At 45.2% G+C, this 24,312-nt stretch overlaps 1 protein-coding gene across 11 annotated transcripts in view; it reads right to left on the reverse strand.

Moving 5' to 3' along the window:
- The window catches only part of TEAD1 (TEA domain transcription factor 1), a 273,879-nt gene that overhangs the window by 60,671 nt on the left and 188,896 nt on the right, over positions 1-24,312 (reverse strand). For 6 of the 11 annotated variants that reach the window (XM_061440756.1, XM_061440764.1, XM_061440767.1 and 3 more), the window contains 7 exons: positions 18,803-18,867; positions 16,377-16,439; positions 16,225-16,287; positions 3,361-3,372; positions 2,453-2,587; positions 1,430-1,476; positions 477-538 (listed from right to left, as the gene is read on the reverse strand). In XM_061440756.1, the coding sequence (XP_061296740.1) occupies positions 477-538; positions 1,430-1,476; positions 2,453-2,587; positions 3,361-3,372; positions 16,225-16,287; positions 16,377-16,439; positions 18,803-18,867 (447 nt within the window). The remainder of the gene's footprint in view (positions 1-476; positions 539-1,429; positions 1,477-2,452; positions 2,588-3,360; positions 3,373-16,224; positions 16,288-16,376; positions 16,440-18,802; positions 18,868-24,312) is intronic. The other 5 variants (XM_061440759.1, XM_061440757.1, XM_061440760.1 and 2 more) reach the window with 5 other exon arrangements.

Below are 24,312 nucleotides of genomic sequence, written 5' to 3' on the forward strand. Positions count from 1 at the left end.
TAATGAAGAGTGTGTGCGTGTGCGTGTGCATGTGTATGTGTTGGGAGGCAGGCAGCTTGGCCAGATGCATGCTTTCTACCTGGGCTTCCATGTAAGCACTCCTTTAAAGAAAGGGTACTCAGAATTGAAATACACTTCTCTAAGAAACAGCAAATAAAACCGTCTGCCCACAAGACTGAGATCGCTCAATGTGGCCTGTTTATGAGGAGGAAGGAACCAGAGCAACTTCTCCTTTCAAGGGTGACCCAAGGCCCTGAGTGAAAGTGATCAGGCTTCCTGTTGTTTTTTTTTAAAAAAAGCCCATCAGAACAGCTCTCTAGAGATGATGGAGGCAAAGCAGGACCTGGGAGGGGACACCGGCGACCCTCCTGAGCTCTGGGCTAACCCTGCCTTAAGGAGGGTGGTGGCAAGAAAGGGGTGTCCATGGCCCTGCAGGGGAGGGGAGAACAAAGTGAGAGGGTTCCTCAGAGACTCACCTGGAATGGGGGCCGTGACTGCTGGCTGGATGGGGTAGGCCTGCTGCACGAAGGGCTTGACGCTGGAGACAGAGGACAGAGAGAGTCAGAAACCATGGCTGTAGCAGCAGCTACTTCCTAGGTCTGGCCGTGGCCTCCCAGGGCTAGGGACTCCTCACTCTGAGCTTCCCTATCTGCAGGTGGGAGCACAGCCCAGGCAGAGCTCTACCAAGATGGAGACCCAGCTGTGCTGTGCAAGTGAGAGGGGCCGGCTGGGTGCCGATGACCAAACCACCAAGCCTCATGCCAGTTCCACGGCACAGGTAGGGCAGAGGTCAGCTTGCCTTGCACGTGCTGTGGCATCTACCTCTGAACCTCGCTTCTGGTCCCTGCAGAGACTGAGGTCAGCAGTCATCATGGGCAGGCAAGATTTGGGACATGTTTCAGGCTCTCTTTCTCTAGACCAAGTAGCTCCATTTCCTTTGAGAATATACAGGAGGAGGTTCCTTTCTGCTTTTATTCCCAATCTGTCCTCGCCTTCCGGTTTACTGAGCTTACCTCCCATGCTCTCAAAGCATCAGTCGGATTTTCTATTAGCTTCCCCCACTACAGGGAAAGCCGGAAGAAAATGGACTATAGGATCACCTCCACTGTCCTCTCTCAGGAGGACCCCAGGCTCTGCCCCCTCAAAGCCATGAAAAGACGGAGATCCTCCTCCTGTTGCCAGCTGCAGGACCGCTAATACTGAAGGAGGGACTGAGGTCTTTACACGTCTCCCAAATCTGAGCATCTCTTTCCTGCTACTGGCGTCAGGAGATAACAGTGGGGGATGATGTTGGTGATGTCAGGTTAAATCTCCCTCCCCCCCGCCCCCCGCAAGGCCCCAGGCAGTCTGGTGCCAGGAAACCTCAACCCGGGGTGGGCTGTGACCAGCCCCTGGTTGGTTGTCAGTGCCGGCCCCTCCTCAGACTTACTCTTGTGAAGATCCAGGCTGCCCTGTTTGTATCATTCCTGGCCAGAACTGGAAAGCAAAATGCAAAGAGCCTCAGGGTTAGGAGTTCACCTCAAAGCACTGCTCAGGATGTCTACGCACTCCAATCCCAGCTAAACAGGGGGCGCAGATCATCTGCCAGCTGCCAAGTGACACAGCCTAAATGCAGATACCACAGGTTGCTGTCCTGCAGAACATGTTAACCTCCCTGAGGGCAGGCACCAGCTCTTCAAGAGTTCACCTGACACCCAATAGGAATCCAGGTACATTACAGAGGGTTCACAAATATTCCTCTGACTGCTTCATCTATGTGCCCGCTCACCCTTCCTTTCCTCCCTTCATTCTGCAACACTTCCTACGTGACGTTCTGCCTCCACAGCTCACAGCCTGGGGGGAGAACACAGCTCAGAACCAGGACGGTGCAGACACCTCCTTTGCTGTGGGCTTTCCTAGGCCCTGGTGCCTGCCGACAGCCTCTGGGAGCGGCAGATGTCAAGGGATTTGGACAGCCTTGGGTTTGAGTCCCGACATGGCTCTCCATGTGACTATGATAGAGTTACCCAAACTCTGGTTTTGTTACTAATTAACTTCAGTTTTCTGTAAAATGTAAATCTGTAAAATGGCAGTAACAGTAAGAGGCATTTAAGATTACTGTGAGGATTAAATGAGACTACAACATTAAGCTTCTCAGCCTTTGGCAGGTGCAAAATGAAAATAGTAGTAAAGAATACTTTTGTCTCTTTAGAGGCTAGTTGCCATAAAGTGACCCCGAGGACACAGGAACAGAGACTAAGGGCCAGGAATAAAATGCTCTCTCTCTCCGCCTCTCCCTAGCTCCGCTTTTCTCACCATTTTGCACCCAGCATCAGGGCACCACGAGGTGGTCCTTCCCCTCTCTTACATCTGGCACAATTAACAGGAAGTGCCAGGTACATGGGTTCATGCTCGGCCACGTCGGCTCCATGTGCTCAGGGGCCATCACTACCAGACCCAGTTGGTAACTTACCCCCGGCGCCCCCGGGAAGGTGGGGCGTGGGATCCCGGGCAGCCCCAGCTTGTTGTGAATGGCAGTGGCCGAGACGATCTGGGCTGACGACATGGCGGCCATGTGCTGCAGGGCCTTATCCTTTGCAGTCTGATCCTTGAAGGCGACAGTACACACAGACTTAATACACAACCCCCGACTACCAGGCGGCTCAGACAGGCACAGCCGCGAGCACGGGGACTAAAATACAGAGCCACAGAAGAGGCTGGAAAAGCAAACATGCGTGGATAAATAAACACAGCCAGAAGGCCCAAACGGCCTCAACCTACTGTAACTCTGGACATTTACTGAGAACACCCAGTAGCAAGATTTAAAAAAAAATTTCTTTTTTAATCCATTTTCCAACAGAATGGGAAGCCTCTGAGGAGAGTGGACAATGTATTTATTTTTCCAGCTTCCAAAAGGAGATGTCTCCAATTACTTAACAGACTGAAAGAAACAAGGAAAAAAAAAAAGAAAAAAAATGGCCCTGCTTTGAAGCACACAGATGGGAGGAGGGCGAGAGAAGAGGCATGGTTGTGGATCTGGGGTGGGACCATCCACAGTGCCGGGAGGCCCGTCTGTGTGCGGCCGGGGAGCCCTGGCAGACACCTGGTGGGGGGCTCAGAAGCAGCGGGGCGGCGGGGCCAGGATGGGGCCAAGCAGCATGCTGGCGGGGGGCATGCTTTCTCAGGTATCCCCGCCGGGGTCCAAGGCTAGGCGGGTTCATTCTGTAGCCAAGGACGCAGGGGGTTCTACCAGGGACGTGGTTTCTCCTTTTCCTAAAAGGGTCTTTTCTAGGAAAGCCAAGGCTGGTAACACACAGCTCGCCAAAAAGTCTGCCAAGCACAGCTCAAGTACAGAATACTCAATTTGGTGAAAATACTTACCATGCTTGTTACCTGGATACAACAATAAACAATTTGTTAAAATGATTGCGTACAAAGGCAGGGTTATTTTTCTTCTTAGTTAAAAAATATACACATATACAAACACACAGTACAATAAAATGTGTAGGGGTGTGGGTTTTTCCCCTCCCCCTGGCATTTTAGGAGAAATGCGTGACCCTATCTATCTAGAAAGACAATTACCAACAACCCCGGCTCCCAGCTCCTCTGAGTTGATTCTGAGGCTTCCCCAGGACAGATGGAAAAATGGTCAGGCCCCTGGTGTGTGACACGCCCTGACGGTAGGGGCAGGGATTCACACTCAGTGAACCTGCTGAGGCTCCTGGATGCTTGCAGGTCTACACACCCTACACACCCAGCCCAGACCCCATCAAAGCAGGAGCAAAATGGTGACATCAAAGTAGAAAGAGCACTCGCCACAGCTGCCATTCAGAGTTCAGACAAGAGAGTGAAGGTCAAGGGGAGCTTCAGGCTAAGACACTGGGTACCAGCTGCGAGGTGGCTTCAGGGTTTACAGGTTTACCCAAAGGTGATGAATAAACATGCTGAGGTGCCAAAGGCAGGCCAAGAGGAGGAGGGAGAAAAATCAAAGCCTACAAGGACAAGAACTAGAGGGTTCCAAGAAGATCACCCCAGGTGGTCCCAAGGCACAGACACCACTTTGCCCCATAACTACCAGGAACACCATGTGAATGTTCAAAGGAGTATATTAACCCTTAGAAAACAGGCCTAAGACTTGCATAAAATTTTATACTTTATACATTTCTCTGGCTCTCAACTGAAAAATGAGCCTTATCTAACAGCTATTGGGGAATACCCATGGTCAGGGCACTGTTGCAGCTCAATGACATGAGGGTCCTGTGGACTGAAGTGATGCCCCTTGCTGCCTCTGGTCAGATGGCATTTCTTCACATTGAAGCTCCATTTGCTAACCTGCTGAAGTTTCTAACCTAAAGCTAGATTCCTCTGGCAACTTTTTTAAGACCTGAAACATTTCAGACAATGAGATGCCAGGGCAAAAAGAGACAAATGTTGAAGTCAGTGGAATTCTATGATAAACTATGTGTGTGTAAATGCCCTACAGCCAAACTGAGCCCACGAGATCTCAGCGCTCATCAGTCTACCCACAGCTGGTCCTGCAGTTCCACCTGCCTGGCCACCCTCTCAGAGGGTACCCAGGTATAATAAATGGGAAACCTGGGTCAGTCACACTTACTTCCTTCTCTGTCAAGAGCATCTTGACATCAGTACAAGCTTGTGGGTTTCTCTTTGGACGGTTACTTTGGACTCCAGCCCTCAAGTCATTTAACCCCCAATAAGGGGTTATCAATACTCTCAAGGTGATTTTTGAAACTGAATGAATGGCCCAGGTATAACCCCAGGTCCTTTCCCAATGAGCCACAAGACTTACAATCTCTCCAGGGCCCAGGCAGGCATAGCCGAGAAAACGGCAGCCCAGGTTTCTTGTCTGCCTGGCTGATGCCAACCCTGTGGAAGAACTATAAAGGTCTGTGGGCTTGGCTCTATTCCAAAACTATGTCATGGGGCGGTGGGGGGGTGGTGGTGGTACATTCAAACATGAGAGTTCTGTTTATGAAATGCTGACGACGGGGAGTTCTGCTCACCCAAACACAGAATGTGTTTGTGCACACTTGGGTGGAGTGACCAGGAAGTATCAAGTCCAGGTCCAAATGTAGGCAAGTCCCTACATCTTCATAACCCACTCTTGTGGTGTTAGAGTTGCCTGAGATGTTTCCCTATGCTAGGCTGATGGAAAAGTTCTTCGAAATGTTCATAAAAGTTTGATACTTTTTTAACAGGGAAATCAGTCAATGAGGAAAGGAGAAAAGTCACCACCTTTACTGTTTAGGTCACAAAGCTTCAGAACATTTCAGAATATGGTCTTTTGTTAAATAAAGTCAGGTTTGACTCTCTTATTACCCAGCATTCCACCAGGTACCCAAATGAAAATAGAAGTCCAAAGCAAGAGAGCAAACCTATTGCTTTGAGCACACCAACCTGCTCTCTGTCAGTAAAAGGCATACCTGCTGGGGAGTCTGGAGACCTGGTCTCAAACCTGCCCTCCATCTGGCATTAATGGGTTGTATTACCTTGTGTAAATCACTTAACACTCTAATTTTTTTCATCTAGGAAGGAAAGAGTTGCACTTTATTTGCTAAAGGTCTTCTGGTTCTAAAAGTATTTGTAGCTATGAGTCTGACTTCTATTATAAGCAAATATGTCCTAATACATATAGCCAGAAAACCACTAGTGAAAAGACAGCAGGATGTTAAAATTTAGGCAGCTCTCAGCCGCCTGTCCTAATAGAGAGAAAGCCAAGTGCGGAGAGGAAATTTTATCTCAAGTAGAAGTTCTTTCTGCACTTGACCTACCTATTTGAGAATAGGCAATTTTCTACAAATGGACTAAAATGTCTATACCAGTGATTTCCTACTTTTTGTAGTGCCGACATTCTGAGTACTCATTTCACTTTACAACATCTCCCCTCTATCTATTATATACATTGGAAAATTAAGAAGATTAAAATTTTTTGTTTAAAATCTAAAGCAACCGTGCAGATAACAAGCACCACCAGGGATATCTGGATATCAGAACAGAGAGCCTGGCTGTAGATCTACTTATCCTGAAATGGGAGCACAGAAGGACACTGAGCTGGGAGATTTCAATAGAAGCATCTCTAAACTGTCATTTTCAGCCTAGAGACACATGCCTGGCTTTGGAGAAATTATAACTCTCAGTGTCAGACCTGAGTAAATGACTTCTCTGCGTCATTCTGGCCTAATACCTCGGACTTTTAAACACTGCACTCTATCATCACCACTTACCCCCAGAATAAAGAGGGTGGGGTTGCTAATCTACCCAAACAACAGTAGCTTAAGTAAAGTCAAAGATATATGTGACATTTGTATACCGCATTAATTTTATTCTAAGATGTTTTCACACTAACGTTTCTGAGATGTGATGGGATTTACAAGGGATGAACACATTGTTTTATCTTGAAAAACCGTGATTAAGTCAATACTGAGTTATAATGTATGATGTCTTAGATTACAGGAAATATGGAGTGTATGCATGTGTACATATAAGCACGCATGAAAAAAAAATATGCCCTAGGAAAAAGCTTGGACAACTTCACACTGACTCCTTTTTGCTGATTTTAAGCCCCTCTGTTCCTAAGACTGTAAAGAATGAGGCCACAAAAAGCAGAAGAGGGGAAAGAAAAGGCAGATCTCCCTTCTCCAACCAAACCCTAACTCAAGCCCACAACCTGAAATGTGGGAATTATTTATGGAACAGGAAACACGGGTCTCAGTCTACTAATGGAGTGCTAAGAACAAACGGCCTATGTGACCTGAGAGCGAAGGCACAGGAGTCACTCCAAGGCGGGGTGCACGCCTCGGTCCCCACTCGACTCCCTTCCTGCCCCATGCCTGGCACTCCGCACTGTCAGCAGCCTCCCTACCTCCACCACGGGGGATCCAGGAGGCAGTGGCAGACATAAAGTCCTCAGCCTGAAGCCTTTCAAACTGTTATTGTTACTAAGTAAACAGATTTTCATATTTCATGAAGCAGAGCGAGGCTGCCACTACAACTCTGGGCTCAGCTGACTGCCTCCTTCCTACGGTGGAAATGTACACAATGTTTGGAAAATGTCTTCATGTAATAACCATGATGGGAAGGCAACCTACCACAGATGCACATGGCTGGACTGGTGTGCTCTGCACACTCAAGGATATTTTATGAACCAGGCTCTGCAAAGGTGGGGACTCGTCTCCCCTCTGTTTTCTCAGCTTTGGATTTTTCTGGGGAATCAATTATCTCATAATTTTTAGGCATTAGCTATAAACTAATTTTAAAGATAATATAAAACGGCACCTGCTTGCATGTACAGTATTATCGTGACTGTATATGAAGTCTGAATGAACACACTCCTGCTTAACCAGGGGCCATCATTTCAGAATTAAGGATTCCAATCTAATGTATTCATATGAAAGTCCACCAATATATCAGGAAAAACATGTACGATCAAAAAGAAAAAAGACTGGATTCAAAAACTTCTGAGAGCTATTAAATGTTTTTCTCCAAATATACTTCTCTCAGCAGTATAAAAATACAGTACATGAGACGAAAAATAGCAATTTGCTTGAAAATCACTTTTTCAGAAGAAGACAAAATAGAACACTTTCCTAAGAAGTAATTTTGCAGATGTTGTTTCTAATCTTACACTATGTGGATTCACATGACCTCTGCAATTATTAGCAGTTGCTCCTGAGCAGATAAACACCACAAGAGTCTATGACGGTTTTGGAGAAAGGATGGAGGGCACTTGAATTTTTCTAGCCATGATCTCTAATTTGCTTATTATTAGAGAAAGCAGGAGTAAGTACAAAAGGGCCTATTCCGGTCGGGCAACAGCTAATGCTGAGGAGACAAGGCACATTCATACTTCTCCTGACTTGCCACGTAATGAGTAGCAATTAATTCATCTTATTGTATTTCCAAATGCCAAAGACTCCATTCACATCAAAGAAAAAATTTTTCAAGGCTTTTACCATTGTCCATTTTTAAATGTACTGGGCTATATTTAGTACTCTCTAATTGTCAATAGTGTCGCCTTTCATTGTGATGCGCGGCTTAGCATCATAAAGGATTGCAGATGAGGGTCCAGGTGATTTGTAGGTGTGCCTGGTGCCTCTCTACCAGGAAGCCTGGGATTTAGGTCATCTAATGCCAGGTCCGGGTTTTGGGGAGAAGGCACCTTTCTGACCTTTAGCCCATTTCCCTGGGAGGTTAACAGCAAGAAGTGAGAGGCAAATCTCCCTTGAAAAGCCAGAAGGTACCAGCTCCCACCACTCATCTTCTCTATTTAATTCAACAGGCACAGTGAAAATAGGGCTCGGTTGAGGGAGACAGTGCAAAGCAACTCGAGCCAGGGCAACGAGCCCTCATCCTTGACCAGCAAGGACCCCGTAAGGAGGCAACGTGCTATCACACGAAGAGCTTGGTCTGTGGCAACAGATAGCCCTGGGGTCAAATTCGGACTTGTGACCCTGGGTGAGTCCCTTAAGCCACCACGGCAAGCCTCTGCATCCTCTTACGCAAAGTGCGGGCGACAGCCACCTTCAGGAGCTCCCTGAGAATTGCATCCGGTGCTCTGAGCACACTGTGCCACTGAGTGTGTGCCTGCTACTCCGTGGACTTGCCATCTTCAGGGCCCATGTGGCCCACCGTCCAGGCTCAAGTCTGCTCGAGACCTGAAATGCTTAGACGCCCTGGTCCGGAGTACATCATCTCTGGGCTCAATGTGATTCTAGGGCACTGTCTATATCAGAGGCCAGTTAATAACGGGATTTCTCTATGAAGGGGAAAAAAATGTAGAACGAGGCTGTTTCTGCTGCTTTTAAAGAAAAAATCCGAGCTCGGCTGACATAGAATAGAGAAGTATGTACTTCCTCAGTTTACATTGTAAGTTCTGCATCATCACGTGGTTGATGAGAAGTTCTAACTCTAAGCACAAGAAATGAAATGTCTCCAATCTTGGTCTTAACCCAGGCAAACGGAAAACAAAGTAATGAAAATCGTGTTGAGGAGAGAGGGTACATGTCATGAATGCAGAACTCCCTGAAGACTGGGAGATGCCAGGAAAGGCGGTGTATCATTTCCCAAATCCCGCGACAAGACCAAGTGTCTCAGCTGGTGCTGAGACAAAGGACATGGTAGTTTCAGGCTTCTTTTGCTGTGTGTTCTGCTGACAGCCAACGCTCGAAGGAGCGAAGCAGCTCAGAGGGCCACAGGGAACACCGCAGGATGGAGGGAAGTGTGTCTTCCCTGCGGGCAGGCCCATTCCTGGACAGAATCAGTGGTGACTTGGTCAGGATTCAGCCATGTGGCTGCAGCAGAGCCCTAGCAAAGTTCTTGAACTTATCAAGAGGATTAAATCAACAATTTGAACTTTAAGCTCTCTGCTTATTGGAAGCAAAGGCAGATTGGAAAGAACGGCCTGCTCAGAAATCAAACGACAAAGGCCACCAGGGTGAGAATGAAGAAAATGGCCCCAGGGAGCACATGGAGCTCATAAATTAGTCACCAGCGACCGGACACAATCAGAGGAGCTCAGGCCTTTTTCTGCTCTACTGGGATGATGCAATGTCAGCAAGTGCAGGCTTTTCTTCAATACAATCCAGAGCTTGACACGAACACGTCTACTGCCTAAGATGTATTCCTGCTGAGGTCAGGACAGAAGGAAGACTTCCCTTCCTCTGAGGACTGTCCAGAGTCATGCATTCACCAAAACACACCCAGCAGAAGTGGCCTGGTCCACCTTCAGGGTAAGACAAAGGCGGTCCACAGCGTGGTGGTGGCCTGTGAGCAGGATGCCACTCACACAAGCCTCTGACACCAGCAAATCAAGGGCTGCCTTTTTGCTGCTATCGTGGAAGAGGCCTCTGGGCAGGGACTGGACAAGCTCTTGGGACAAACGAACATTTAGAGACTCAGAGCAGGAAACTCTAGTAGGAACTCTGAGTAGGAAGGAAGAGACTGCTTAGTGCACAGAGAGTATTTCTACAATCTTTCTTTCTCTTTTTTTTCTTTTCTTCAGTCTTTCTACATGCTGGGATGATAAATCCCTGGAGCTTTAAAAAAAAAAAAAAAAAAACTAAGACTTTTTGATAAAATAATGGCGAGTGAAATAATTTTAAGTAGAGAATCCTTTCTGCAATTGCAGGCTGGTCCTCAGATCACACCACACTGTTTTCCAGACAGGCTGCTACCTTTCACTGCTCAAATACAGATCCAAAGAGGGGATAAACTAGGTGGAAGGGGAGGAGACGGCAGACAATATATGAAGCCAGTGCGGGTAACACTGCTGTAGACGCAGCTGGCGACATAAGGTCCAAGAGCAATCTCTCTCAGTCGGTGTCCTTGGAATTGCTTGATGCATGCTCCAAACCTACAAGCCATCTGCATGCTGGAACTGCATGGGTCCATCTTCCCCTTTGAGGCTTCTCTGGTAGCTCAGACTGTAAAAGCGTCTGCCTGCAATGCAGGAGACCTGGGTTCAATCGCTGGGTTGGGAAGATCCCCTGGAGAAGGAAATGGCAACCCACTCCAGTACTCTTGCCTGGAAAATTCCATGGATGGAGGAGCCGGGTAGGCTACAGTCCATGGAATTGCAAAGAGTCGGACACGGCTGAGCAACTTCACTGTACTTTTTGTATCTTCTACTTTATAACTAGAACCAAGCATCAGAAGACTGATGGGTCAAAAGAATTGTGTCTGGATAGGGGTCAAACATGTGGTCCTCTCATCACTAAGAGAACTGAGTATTTTCTAGAGCAGTCGTTATCACATTCTGACTTGTAGTTTAGACATTTTGGTCAAGAAAATTAAAAACAAAACAAAACCCCAAACTGCAAATACATACTTCATGTCCCATATCCTGGCACTCTGGCTACAAATGCCCTGCATTTCCCAGCTGTCTCAGGGCTTCTGAATCTCACCTGCACTCTGCTGACCCTTTCACCCCTTGCCCTTACTGCCCCAGTCTTTCCTGGCTCTTGCTCTCCTCACATCACTCCTTGAACTCTCCAACTGTTCCCTAGTTTTTCTTGCCCTTTGCATCTCTCTCTCATGGTTGCAGTCTGTGTCCAAGGCCATCCTGAATTGCTGGTCAAGTCTGTCCTGGCTCAGGCCAGGAGAAACTGTAGATGAATAGTTTCACATTGGTGCCAGTGGCTTTAGGACAAGTTCACAGTAGACAACAGGTTTAAAAAAAAAGTCTAGATCAGTTCTAGGATAAAGTCAAAAGAAGAAGATATAATTTTCACTGGATATGACTTTCTCAGGGAGACAGTAAGTGGCAAGGAAAGATGATGGGTCACGGGGTGGAGAGGGGGGAGACTGAGACTAACTGAGGAAGGACAATGGGCAGAGGAAATCAGAAAAAGGAAGAATAATGTTTTGCCCTTGATTTCCTTCAGCTAAAAAAAAATAAAACTTAGAAGGAAATGTAATGAAAATAATCATTTCTAGATTGTACAAACATGAATGTTTAATATGTCATTCTCTGTACTTATTAACTATTTGTTGTTCAGCAACAAAAACATCATAGTTAATTTTGATGGACACTCTCAGTTAATGGCCATTCCTCTAAGAGAACCCAGCCTTTAATAACCTAAGTTTTAAATGCTGCTACTGCAAAGTTTCCATGTACACGTTCCAGACTTAATAAGAGTGGAACTTTTAAACATAATTTGCTGTTTAGAAACAATGAGTGAGAAAGAGGACACAGCAGTGGAGAGGACTGAAGTGGGGACCAGCCAGTGATGACAATAAGGAGGGTTAAGTGCTGAGAGTGGGGCCCCCGGGGTGCTTGGTCAGCTCCTGGTCCAGGCCCACACCTCCCTCCCTCTTACAGTAGCCCCTGAGTTAGCCTCCCTGCCGTCAGCTTTGCCTCCCTCCTAGCTGTCCTCCGAAAATGGCTGGAGGGATCCTTTCCACAGCATGATTGTGAATGACCCCTGCATGCTCCCCAGGCTCCTCACATGAACCTCACTCCTCCTGCCTCATTCCTTGCCTCCAGCTAGATGCTGTTCTTCATGGATCCCCAGCCCCCTATTCTCTGTGGGAAGTCTCTGCCTTCCTCCAAGCACAGTTCTAAGGGCACCTCCTCCATGGGGCTTTCTCTAATTCTCCCACACTCAGAATTAATCATTCTTTCACTGCTTGAACTTTGCACCACTCTGTTAAATATCTACTGCAGAGTCCCCTAGCTGGAGACAATCCACTGGGAATCTTGTATTTTCCCCAAATGTGGCCAAAAATAACAGAAAAGACGAATGTTCTTCGGGAACAGAGACTCTGCTTATTCAACTTTTCAGGCCCAACTAAAGGGTCTAGAACACATAGGTTCTCAATGGAACAGTTACTGGACTGCACTAAGTAATCATTTCTGTGCTTTTAAAGCTCAAATCTACATGGAAATCTTAAACTTCTACTAAAACCTTTTTTTTTTTTTTTAAAGCAGAAATTTAAGTCCACACATTTCGGGGGTGATCTGGCTCACAAACAAGCACTTTGAGAAACACTGCATTTAGCAAAAGCCTAAAGCCGATCTCTGAAACTCATCCCAACAGATTTTCAGGAGTGTGACTTCTGTAGCTAGAATGACTCATCCGTGAGATTAACCACTCTCTCCCCAGCCTGTTTCCTGCAAAAGAATATGGCAGAATAGGCTATGGGACTCAGGAGATGTGGGCTTTCAGTGGGATCCCCAAGCTGTCTGGTATAAAGAAAGCCAGAGGAATGGCTGAAAGGGATGGCCCTTTCCTTTACCTTCTGTCTAAAGCAGTGGGTTTTCAAACTTTATTCAATAGAACCAGCCAAAGAGGCTGCTGCTAAGGATGAGAGAGTGAGCATTTTAATTAAAACAGCTTTTACATTTTCATATATTGAAATTTTCAAGTAAGATTTCAATTTGAAATGTGAATTTTGCTACTTTAAAAAGGCTAGAAAATCATTAGCCTAAAGAATTCTCCCGCACCCTTCTGAGGAAAGTCAAGACAGGCTCACAGGCAGGAGGGCGCCCTGGAAGTCACACCCGGCTCTGGCCCTGGCTACGAGTAAACTGCTTTTTCAAACTCCGAGGGAGGACAGAAATGAAACTTAACTCCAGTCTTCATAGGAGGGCCACAGGCCTGTCTACCCCAGAGAACAGAAATCCTTTGACTGCTGAGCATGCGGAGAAATGGGGAGGGACCTGGCTGGGCAGGCGCAGCAAGGACAGGTCCTGAGATGGTCAGTCAACAGCCACCTCCTCCAGGAAGCCTGGTCACACCACCTCAGAAAAAGCAAGGCCCCTTTTGTGGGTCTGGATATTTCCTGCCATCCCCACCCCTGCTCAGAAGCTCTCCTTTTTGCCTATTGGGATGACTTCAACTTTCAGCAGAGAGTTTATTTGGGAGGCCAAGAAGACAGAGGCTATCAGCCTGACTGCACCAGGAGTTTGGTTAGGATGTTCATCCCTGCCTCTCGTGACTATTAGACTCCAGAGCTGAACAAGGAAGTGCAGATCGCCTGGGGAGATGTACCTCTCCTACCAGGCTCATGGGGCTGAGCCCACTTCCCGGGAAGGGCTGGTAGGAAGATGAAGGAGAGCATCTCTAGCATAAAATGCCCGTAGGAGATGAGCAGCAACAAGGAAGGCAGGTGACAGGCGGCCTTATTCTCCTCGGCCGTCCTGACTCCCTCCAAGTGGGGACGCAGGGGCTCTGCAGCTAGGAACGCACCTCGCCCCTGTCTTACTGATTATCAGCACAGCATCAATCCCAAATTAAGCCTACACTGTTTCCACCAATGGCTAAAAATTTAAAAATCATCTTATGTCTAAAATGTGGAGGCTGAGGGATTATGGGAAGCAGGGGCTGTCTGCCCAGCTCCAAGGGGCATGAGGGGTGGTGACAGGTTGTCTACCCCATATACTGGCATGAAGCCTGCTGCTTAAAAACCACTTCAGCCTCTGCCGGATGAAACCCCGTCTGAAGGAACAGTGGCTTAGAATTCAGAAAGATCTGAGTTCAAATTGTGACTTGGCCTCTTCCTACATTGGGTGGCTTTTGGTGAGTTAACTGAACCTTTGGAGACCTGGTTTCCTCAATAGTATTACTCAAAATCTGAAGAACGGAACTCACTTTGTAGGGAGCTAACGCGAGAGAACACACGAGGCTTTGCGCTGCTCTAACTCCTTTCATCCCCAGACTCAGCAGACACGGTCCATGCAACTCGTCCCTGGGATTCCCTGCACGTTTCCCTTTGGCTCTCTCTGCTAGCACTTACCCTACAGTGCCCTGTATTTCACATTCCCATCTCCACAGCCAGCTCTATGAATAGAGGATTGGTTGTTAGCTGCCCACCATGATGAGCGCCATGCCTGGAACACTCAACTGGTATTAGCTGATGGGAAGAACAAAGGCCTCCATTTTTCCCGGAATAATGAGGTAGGCAGGAAGGAGACGAACTGTAAGAAGATGGAGGTGGTTCTTGGAGCTGAAATGCCGAGCGCCTTGCTACCCCACTGCCTCTGTTTCTGCCTCCCCCTCGTGCCTACTCCAGAGGAAATGGCCCAGCGCTGGCTGAAAGTGGGGAGAGGTCATTTTTTTTTTTTTTTTAAAGAACAAACACAAATACAACTGTGTTGGTATGTATGTACAGGCATAACGAAACGGCAAAACTCTTTCCACGGAGGAAGATTTGTAAAGTCCCCAAGAGAGAAAAAGAGTGCTTGTGGAATCCCATAGTGATCCCCGCTGACCAGGAGAGCTTTATCCACCATTTACAGGGCTTTCGGTCTAGGGCTGTGTGCCCTGGTGAGCATACGGGAACCACGCAGTGCAGAATAGAGCAACTTATAACATCGCAGATCGGAAACACAAAGTTGATGTCTGTAAACTGCTTTGCACATCATTAATCCATTAGAGAAACTAGAAACAGAGTGAGAACTTGAGCAAACACTGGGGTAGTTACATCCATATAGAAAGGACTGCACCTTTGGTTAAAAAGCAGGAGCTATAAAGTTATTTTAGTCTTCCAACTGCTCAGCCAGTGCAGCTAAAAGCCAGCCACCATCAGCCACACGTGCGAGCGAGCCAGCATGCTGCCCACTGCAGAGGGCACACCGAATGCGCCTTCCTGGTCACTAGTCCTATTCCACAGCCAGCCTTGTTTGCATTTAAAAAGTTGGAGGACTTTGGAAAGAGTCCTGGCTTTCACCATTTAGGGCTGTGAAATTACACTTTGTTCTTCAGCTTAGAACAAACATACACATTTACTTAATATACGGGGAAAAAAAATCAAAACAGAACCAAGAACAGGCATGGTAGAAAGACAACAATATGGATTATGGATTCGTTTTTATTATAAAGCTCCTCCATGCAAACTGTAATCCCTTTGCATTTCTAAAATAGGACATTAGGGGGGAAAAAAGAGTCATGTATACTTTACTGCAAACCTTGCAAAGGGAGAAAACAAGAGAACTTGCATTTTAAAATTGTCCATGCCTCTGTTTTTGCTATGAAATATATTTTAAAACACTAGGAAATGAGGCACATGAAGAAAAAAAAAATTAAATTCAAGTATAAACAGAATTGCAAACATGGATTTGATCAAAAGCTTTCTCATCTCTAAGATCCATCTTTTGTTTTTTAAGGCCTCACCTCAAATTTGTTTTAATTAACAAAGCCACACACTTAAAAAATATTATTAAGAAATGTGGAAGAAATCTGGCAGAAAATATTCTCTGTTGGAAGAACACGTAAAAAACTCCATGAAGAAGATGTATTTTTCATAAGTATTGAAAATACATCAAAAACACAAATTTAAAATAATTTCTAAATATTTCAAAAAGTAATTTCATGATGATCTCTTGGAAATGATTCATGTATAATTTCTACACCAACTTTGCATCTCTTGGACTTTTTTTCCCTCTCTTAGCTCAGTGCTTCTTGGTAGGTATTTGAAGACTGAAAAAAAAAATGTTTCTGTGCTAAAGTTATCAAGACTAGCTCTCTGCTGCATTTGCATTGTTATTAGGGGGACACACGCGCGCGCGCTCACACACACATGCGCGCACACACACACCACACACTCTGAGCTTAATGTGAGGCTAGTACAGAAACAGAGAGATTAGACACAAAGAAATGTAAACAGCTCTCACATGCGAGGAAACTAGGTTACCAGAATCCCAGCACCAGGCATTCACCAGTCACCATGGAAAACAGGAAGTGAGATGCATAGCAACCACAAGCCAAAAAGCAGGAAAGCGCATACCTTTAGCTTGGAATGAAAATCACGAGATTTCCTTCTGGCAAGAACCTGAATGTGACTAGACACCTGCAGGGTAGGGGAAGGGAGGAAAACAAAGGAAAAGCCTGTAACCATGGAGATGAAAAGCCCCCTACAACTGGGCAAGCCAGACGTACCTTAATGGCGGCTTGAATTTCTCGAACTTTCTTTCTTGCTAAGACCTGTATATGACTAGACACCTACATTGTTCGGGTTTATGAGGGGAAACAAAACAAAACAAAACAAAACAAAAAAAGGAAATCAAATATAAAATCGCTACTCCTTGGGAGGGTTTCAGGGTGGGGGGTGGGGGGGAGGTTATTTGCATCTCAACAAAGCTCTGCAGTTAGGAATACACAGACCCAGCCAGACACCAAGCCCCCAGCGCTGCTCTAAGCTTTTCAGACTGGGTCATCACTGCAGTGACTGGATTCAGGATGAAAGTTGAAGCTAATATTAGTTTTCTCACTGAGGAGAAATCGCGGGCCACGGGATGAGAGGGGGAGAGTGGGGTTGTTTTCTTTATAAAATTTAAAAGGTGGGGGTAGAGGTAAACGAAAATATTTATAGCTTCTCAGTATCAGGATGGAAAATCCCTTTTTCTCAATTTAGAAGAGACTATCCATAAATTAGCACATTCTGCAGAATCAAAAAGCTGAAGCTGTCGGTTGTATTCTGATCTCATTAAGAGCTCTGGATTCTGTAGCAAATGTTAAAATAATACTGACATGTAAATTAGATCTCAAAGAGAAATGGAAAGACCCAGTTAGCAGAGCTTTTTTTTTTTTTTTGCCCTTATAAATATCTTTAATCCTTCCACTCTTTTGGGTATTGACTGGGCGCCAAGTGGATTTGCATATTATTACAAAGCGAAAAGTGTGAATACAGCCAGCCAGCCATCCTGTTAAAAATCTGGGTTGAAAAACCACACGGATTTGCTGAACAACAAATTCACATTGGAGAGGTATCACCAACTGCTGCCTAAAAACATCCCCAGGATGCCGGGGTGTGGAAACCGAGCCAAGCCAGGCTTCTGAAACACAATGATTCCACTGGGTAAACAAATTTGCATCTCTTTCAGCAGGACTTGGTTAAATTTAGAAGCCTCCCCTCACTGAAGGGGTTGGGCACATGACCAGAGCTCACAGATCAGTAGACAGCCCAGGTCCAGGACTTTCAGTATGTTGGGAATTAGATTTGTCTGTTTCAGAAATTTAGAAGCTTCCATTTAGAAGTTCAGCGACTTCGACTGTGAGGCCATTACTTGATTTCAAACACTCTAGTGAACTTAAAAACAGGCTTTATGATAATAACTGATCCGCTTATCTCTAACTTTGTTTTCCAGTATCAATTATCATTTTTTTCTTTCTATTGCTTTTACATTTTTTTTTTAAAGTACGGAGAAGCAGGAACTCCCCCATCCTCTTCACCTCTCCATCCAGCTCCTGCTTTCACCCGAATTTTGTTTTGATGTGATCCACTGGCTTGCTGTGGGCCACAGAAGGGGAGACACCCACTGAACAGACAATGCCCTGCCTCAGAGCACTGGCGGGAGGCCACCTGCCTCTGTGCTGACTCAGCAGTGGGCTCCCGGCGGGGGCACCAGGGCATTCCCAGGGAAAGCTCTCCCCGTCATAAACACTCAGAAAAACAACTCATCACCCAAGCAGAGGACTGGAATCTACTGCTCAGGGTTTCACAACTGAGCTCGCCTTTTGGTTTGATTATAAGTTTTTAAAATTCATGCCGAATCAGGCAGCATAGTCAACACTGAAACACATATTATAAATATTTCTTTTTTTTCTTGTTGAGAACTCACCCATGAGGTAGGTTTGATTTCCCTCCCCCTTTTCCATTTCTTTTTTTTTCTGCTTTACATTAAATGTTAATTTCTCATCCATTCCAGTTCTGAACTGGGTCAGAGGTTTGGGCTGCTTTACATCACAAGGAGTGAAGCGCGCCACAGCCCTGATAGGAGGGCAGAGGAAAATTCCTGACCCAGTGCTGCACAAAGGTATTTAAATTGTAACTTCATTTCAGTCACAGCAGCTACTGACAAAGAGCCATAGCTTAAGGAGCAACAGTTCCCTGGACGCACATCATTCAGCCTCATGTTCTGGCCAATGCTCACGGCTGCTAGTGTTACTTTTGCAGTGAAATGATGACTAATATGTAATTGTTCCAGGATTTTACAATGCGCAAAATCTCAAAATTTCATGACTTGCAAAGTGTATCTGCACCTGCAGCTTTTAGAATGTTTGCAGATGCACAGTTTGGGGAAGAAAATTAAAGATTTAGAGTACAGGAACAGTTCATACACTGTCCTTAGCAGTGAAACTTTTCCATATGTGTATAGAAGGAACTCCAGAGACCATGGAATAAAAGGTCACTGAAACGAGGAGCAGTAAAAACGGAGCCAATTTCAAACACCTACAACACTGACGTCCTTACAGGGAACTCCGGTTGGGGGCTCCTAGGAGCCAAAGCACAGACAGCCACTGCAGCCAAAATGCCTCCGTGGGCCATTCGCTGACATGCATAGTTTCCAGGTCGGTTATTTTACCTGTTTTCTGGTCCTCGTCTTCCCTGTCCTGAGTTTGATGTATCTGGCTATCAATTCATTCCTACCTGAAAGAAAAAAGAATTTACAATAAAGTGGGTTACTTTGGTGTGTGAGTGGGACGGGGGTGAGGTGTAAAAAGCCTCTGAATGCTAAGACTAGAATTCAGAATCAAGAATTTTTAAGTTGTATCTGTAAGTTTATTAATGTTAGAAAAATTGAAAGTATAATTTTTGCAGAAAATATTTACTAAGGGAAATTAGGAAGAAGGGAATTTAATCATGAACTACAATCAGCAATTAAAATGTGCCTTTTGTTTGTTTGCATGCTTGTCCCTAAATGGATGGTCACTTGTATAAACAAATTCAAGGCTTAGTGTGGAAGTACACAGACGGGCTTCCGTTCTGGTTTTATTGTTCATATCCATTTCTTCTCACCCAGGTTTCTACTCATCGTTAACTCCAGTTAGTGTCATTATATTGGAGAAGGAAATGGCAACCCACTCCAGTGTTCTTGCTTGGAGAATCCCAGGGACAGGGGAGACTGGTGGGCTGCCGTCTATGGGGTTGCACAGAGTCGGACACGACTGAAGCGACTTAGCAGCAGCAGTGGTAGCAGTGTTATTATAGCCATGAGAGGATGAACTGCTGTGACCACAGAAACACAAGGGAAAGAAGTTACAGTATGCAGGCAGATAGCCCCCAAAGGTAGTCACTGAATCAGTAATAAACTATACACAAAACTGTCAGTGGGAAGGAAAAAAATGACTCAATCTTTTCCATCCTTCAAAACTTAGGGGGGAAAGTGCCTTAAAGTATAAACAAATGTCTCTTGTCCCTACTGCACCAAGACACGAGAAATCTCAAACAGATGACCTGAACTATAATATAAATGGGAAAATAAATCCCCAAAGCCAAGTGGGGAAATGCATTACTAATACTACATGAAATAAAAATGCACTTATACAGGACACATGGGTCCAGACTGTCACTTTAAGCCTAACAGTATAGCTAGTGGTCTGATTTATGTGTACCGTCTCACTCTCCACATACAGCACAGCTGAAGACAGCAAGAGCTTTGGTCTTGCCCCCAAGGTCTCCCCAGCACATGGCACACTGCTGGGCGCACAGAAAGAAAAAATGAGACACTAACACAGCCTCTGGTGAAAGGGAAGAACTGCATTCCTCAGAACTCCCCAGCAGAGAAAAGAACTGAAGGCTCTGGTGAGAGGGTCTTGATGAGAATCTTGCCTAATAATTCAGAAAACCTCTCCCATTGCTGCCTAGAACAGTCCTGGAATGATGGCTCTGTTCTCCACCTGCCTGTGTTAGGAGTGTGCAGAACACAGTCACTGCTGGAAGGCAAAGGAATTGTGGAATCTTGGGGCTGCAAAGTACTTCTGAGCCACTCTTTCTCACCTCTAAAAGTCTGAGTCCTTACAGAATGAAGGAAAAAGCCCATTCTGCCTTAAAACATATAGAAAGATAAAAAGACCCTCCTTATTTGAGGTTTTGTGTAAATTTCACCCCCCAGATTCTTTTGTATCTCTTAACAAGAAGAAGGTTAGTTCCTAATGCACAGACATTTCTGACAGCTTTAAGGTCCTCCAGCAGCGCTTTATCCAAGCTAAACCTTTCCTGTTCTTTTGTTATCTGTGGCAAACTTTGGAACACTCCCACCTCCATCCTGTGACCATCCTTTGTCATTTCCTTTCATAGCCTGGAGCCCAGAACTATAGTCACCTGCCTGGTCCTAAATACCCATCTTTGTTGATGTAGCCCAGCACCGCACTAGATTTGGGGGGATTACAATAAACTGTCAACTGAAGTCAATTAATTCCAAGGTCTTTTTCATATGAGCTACTTCTCAGATATATCCCTACCTCTGTTCCTAGTCTTTTCGTGCATAGTTGGGATTTTCAGATCCAAATACAAAACATTACATTTATTTCTACTGCAGCTCATTTTGTTACATAAAGCCTATCGTTTCCACCTTCAAGTCGTCAATCCTGATTCTGTGACTGACTGAACTTACTCTTTAACCACAGGAAAAGGACCTCTAAATTCAGTTCTGAGGATTGCTTCTCAAAGCATTCTCTTTCAACTTTTGAGAACTACCAATATCCCCTGTAGTGTCATTGGGTCTACTTCTCCATCTCTCAGATGGTTGTACAGATTTTGCAATTTGTGTCAAAGGCTGGCTGACAGCAGAGCCCAGCTAGGAGTGCCTAATTACCAGAGAAGTCAGACCTAAATGACAATGTCTGCAGAGGGGCCAAGCATCCTCCAGCTTGGGGCCTCACCGTGCACCCTGTTCAGGGCTGAGTGGCTGGGATGAAATAAATCTAGGGCTCTGAATTACATGCAATTTCATCTGAACCTTGTCCAGATGGCAAAAACGCCTCCTGGCCCCAGACTTGCTTATTTTTCTCTGAAAGCAGACAGAATAGCTTGATCCAAGTGGCCTATAACTTATATCTCCAGTTTTTAATTTCTTATGGCATTTGGTTGAATGAATGAGATCAGTCCCCTGGAAGCCACACTTGACTGTACACCCTGTGGTTTATGCAGTGGCATAAACAATGTCAACTTATACTTTGATTAAAGTGCTTCTAAAAATCACTACTTCTACAAGAGGCCCTCAGTGAGCACCTACTACGTGCTGAGCATGACGCTACGTCGTATCGTGCAAAGTCTGTCGTGACTCTCACGTCCCCGTTCTTTACATGAGCGAGATCTCCTTTCAAATTCTATGTTCTTTCAAACCATGCTTCAAGCCAAGAAGAGTAATTAACTTGAGGTTGCTGTGTGTTTCTTCTTGCCTCATCAAAAGGAATATTGCTGATTCAAATTATAAATTCAAATTCCACTAATACCAAACATCTACCGTGAACTCAAAGCGTAACGTCAGTCACTTTATTTTATGTGTTGTTTTTTAAAAAAATGATTCTAAGGGTGGTTTTGTGCAGATAAACATTAGTCAGGTTTACTTGGCTTTAAAATGTTTATTTCATCTGTTTATTTTTTTTTTTAATGCCCTAGTTTTTCTTTATGTTTTCAATTCGACTTACATATCCTATAATTTTTATAACCACTTTCAAAGGGCCACTGGTTTAATATTTGGTCCATTTTACAAACCTAGTTAAACTCCTTCAAACATTTAAACTATGTACCTAATCTATAGTTAATTTAATTTTTTTAAATATTAGAACTCTTTAACTTACAAAACCTTCCCTTAAACAACTCTTAGAAACCTAATAAATTCTCTTGAGTGTGCCAACATTGCTTACAAATCTAGTTAAGACTTCAACCCTTCCCCAAAATCAAGTCTAAGTCAATTACTTCATTGCACATTTTAATTTGGAAATACAGACTAACCTGTTATATGAGCCAAACTATTTTAAATACGCATACTGAAGAACTCATATTCACAAATCCTTAAGATAAAAATATAAACACTATGGTATTGATTATATTAAAAATTTTATATTCTAAATCTTCCCAGAATTATAATATGCTTACTCTTTAAGGGAACAAGTATGTCATTCCAAATAGTTTTGGAGTCTCTTTCCAGGTGCCTGGTTCTGAATGAATTCTTGTTAGCAACCTTCATAGGACATTCTGAGCCCTATTTGTATTTCCAGAGCATGACCCTCCAAATGGTGTGGATCCATACAGTTCAAAGCCCTAGATTTGACTCACGGTACTAAGGTACAGAAGGGATTCCCAGGTGGTGCAGTGGGGAAAAATGTGCATGCGATGCAGCAGACCCAAGAGAAACAGGTTCGAACCCTCCATCTACCTCAGTCGGGAAGATGCCCAGGAGTAGGAAATTGCACCCTGCTCCAGTATTCTTGCTTGGAAAATTCCATGAGCTGTGGCCCACGATGGGGTCCCAAAGAGCGAGACACTGAGCACACACACACGACAACAACTGAGGTGCAGAATGCTCCAACCAAGGACAGGAAACCCAGAGACACAAAACATCACTGATGTAACTGGTGGTGGGACTCTGGTCCACACAACAGTCTTGTTTCACAGCCAGGAAGAATGCGGGATATTAGAAATGTTAACCCTCATTTTCCTCTCATTTCCAAAAAAACACTCACGTATACACACAACCATGGAGTAGGACGTGGCAACTCACTCCAGCGTTCTTGCCTGGAAAATTCCACAGGAAGAGGAGCCTGGTGGGCTACAGTCCCTGGGGTCACAAAGAGCCGGACCCGACCGAACACAAGCATGTATATGCACACGGTGGTGCTGGTCCCATAAACCTTACATGACAAAACTGACTTTCAACCAAGTTAACTTGTATCATGATATTCCTAAACTCTTCCTCCAGTCATGTGGGAACCATCTCTCCTTTGTGTCTTACATGGTGCCTGTCTGATGTATCCAATATTTAAAGACAGCCTAGTCTGCTGTTCATAAGGAGTTCACTGTCCAAAACAAGATCGCTAAGATCGCGGAGATCAGCTCGACCAGTCAGCCAGCCACTGAGAGTGGCTCTTAGCAACACATGTGGGTCACCAGTCATAAACAATTCCATCAATCTAGAAAGCCTTTCCCAAAGTTCTGGAAGAGAAACTAGCTTTTAAAGACAGATTATACTTTCTCCAGCACCCCACTGACTGTATAACCCCCCAGGCACCTCTGTCCATGGAAGTATCCAGGCAAGAATACTGGAGTGGGTAAGCCATTCCCTTCTCCAGGAGATCGTCCTGACCCAGGGATCAAACCCTGGTCTTCTGCATTACAGGCAGATTCCTTACTGTCTGAGCCACCAGGGAAGCCCTTTCCTCCAACATTTTATTATGAAAAATTTCCAACATACAGAAGTCTTCCACAGAGACAGTTTCACAGTGAACACTATATACACCCATGACTCAGACCCTACCATTCACTTTTTCTACATTTGCTTTATAACATGTCACTCCACCTGTCCATTCTTCTATCCATCCACTGAGCCAACTTGCTGTTTTCTGTTGTTGCTGTGTTTCAAAATAAACAGCAGGCATGATCACCTCCCTACATCCTTCAGTGTGCATCATCATTAACTAGAGTGATAAGCCTGATTTTGACAGGCAGAATGGAGGGGGTAGGGTGAAGATCCTTTTAGACAAAGGAAGCAGCATTAAAAAAAATATACAGAGGAAACTGCAGCTTAAAAACCAGGCATGCTGATCTTCAAGCCCCCCTTGACCACTGCACACTCTATCTTTCTGAGCCCAGAAATCTCTAGATTATACATTCATGGTATCCACAACTAATTTCCTTCATTCTTCTTGATGCTGTGGCTGCTTACTCACTTCAGTCATGTCCAACCCTGTACACGATGGACAGCAGCCTGCCAGGCTCCTCTGTCCACGGGATTCTCTAAGCAAGAGTACTAGGGTAGGGTGCCATGCCCTCCTTCAGGGGATCTTCCCAGCTTTCCTGCAATGCAGGCAGATTCTTTACTGGTGATTCGCCAGGGAAGCCCTTCTTCTCTGTTCAGTTCAGTTCAGTCGC

The sequence above is a fragment of the Bos javanicus genome, chromosome 15 (assembly GCF_032452875.1).
Source record: "Bos javanicus breed banteng chromosome 15, ARS-OSU_banteng_1.0, whole genome shotgun sequence".
Taxonomy (NCBI): domain Eukaryota; kingdom Metazoa; phylum Chordata; class Mammalia; order Artiodactyla; family Bovidae; genus Bos; species Bos javanicus.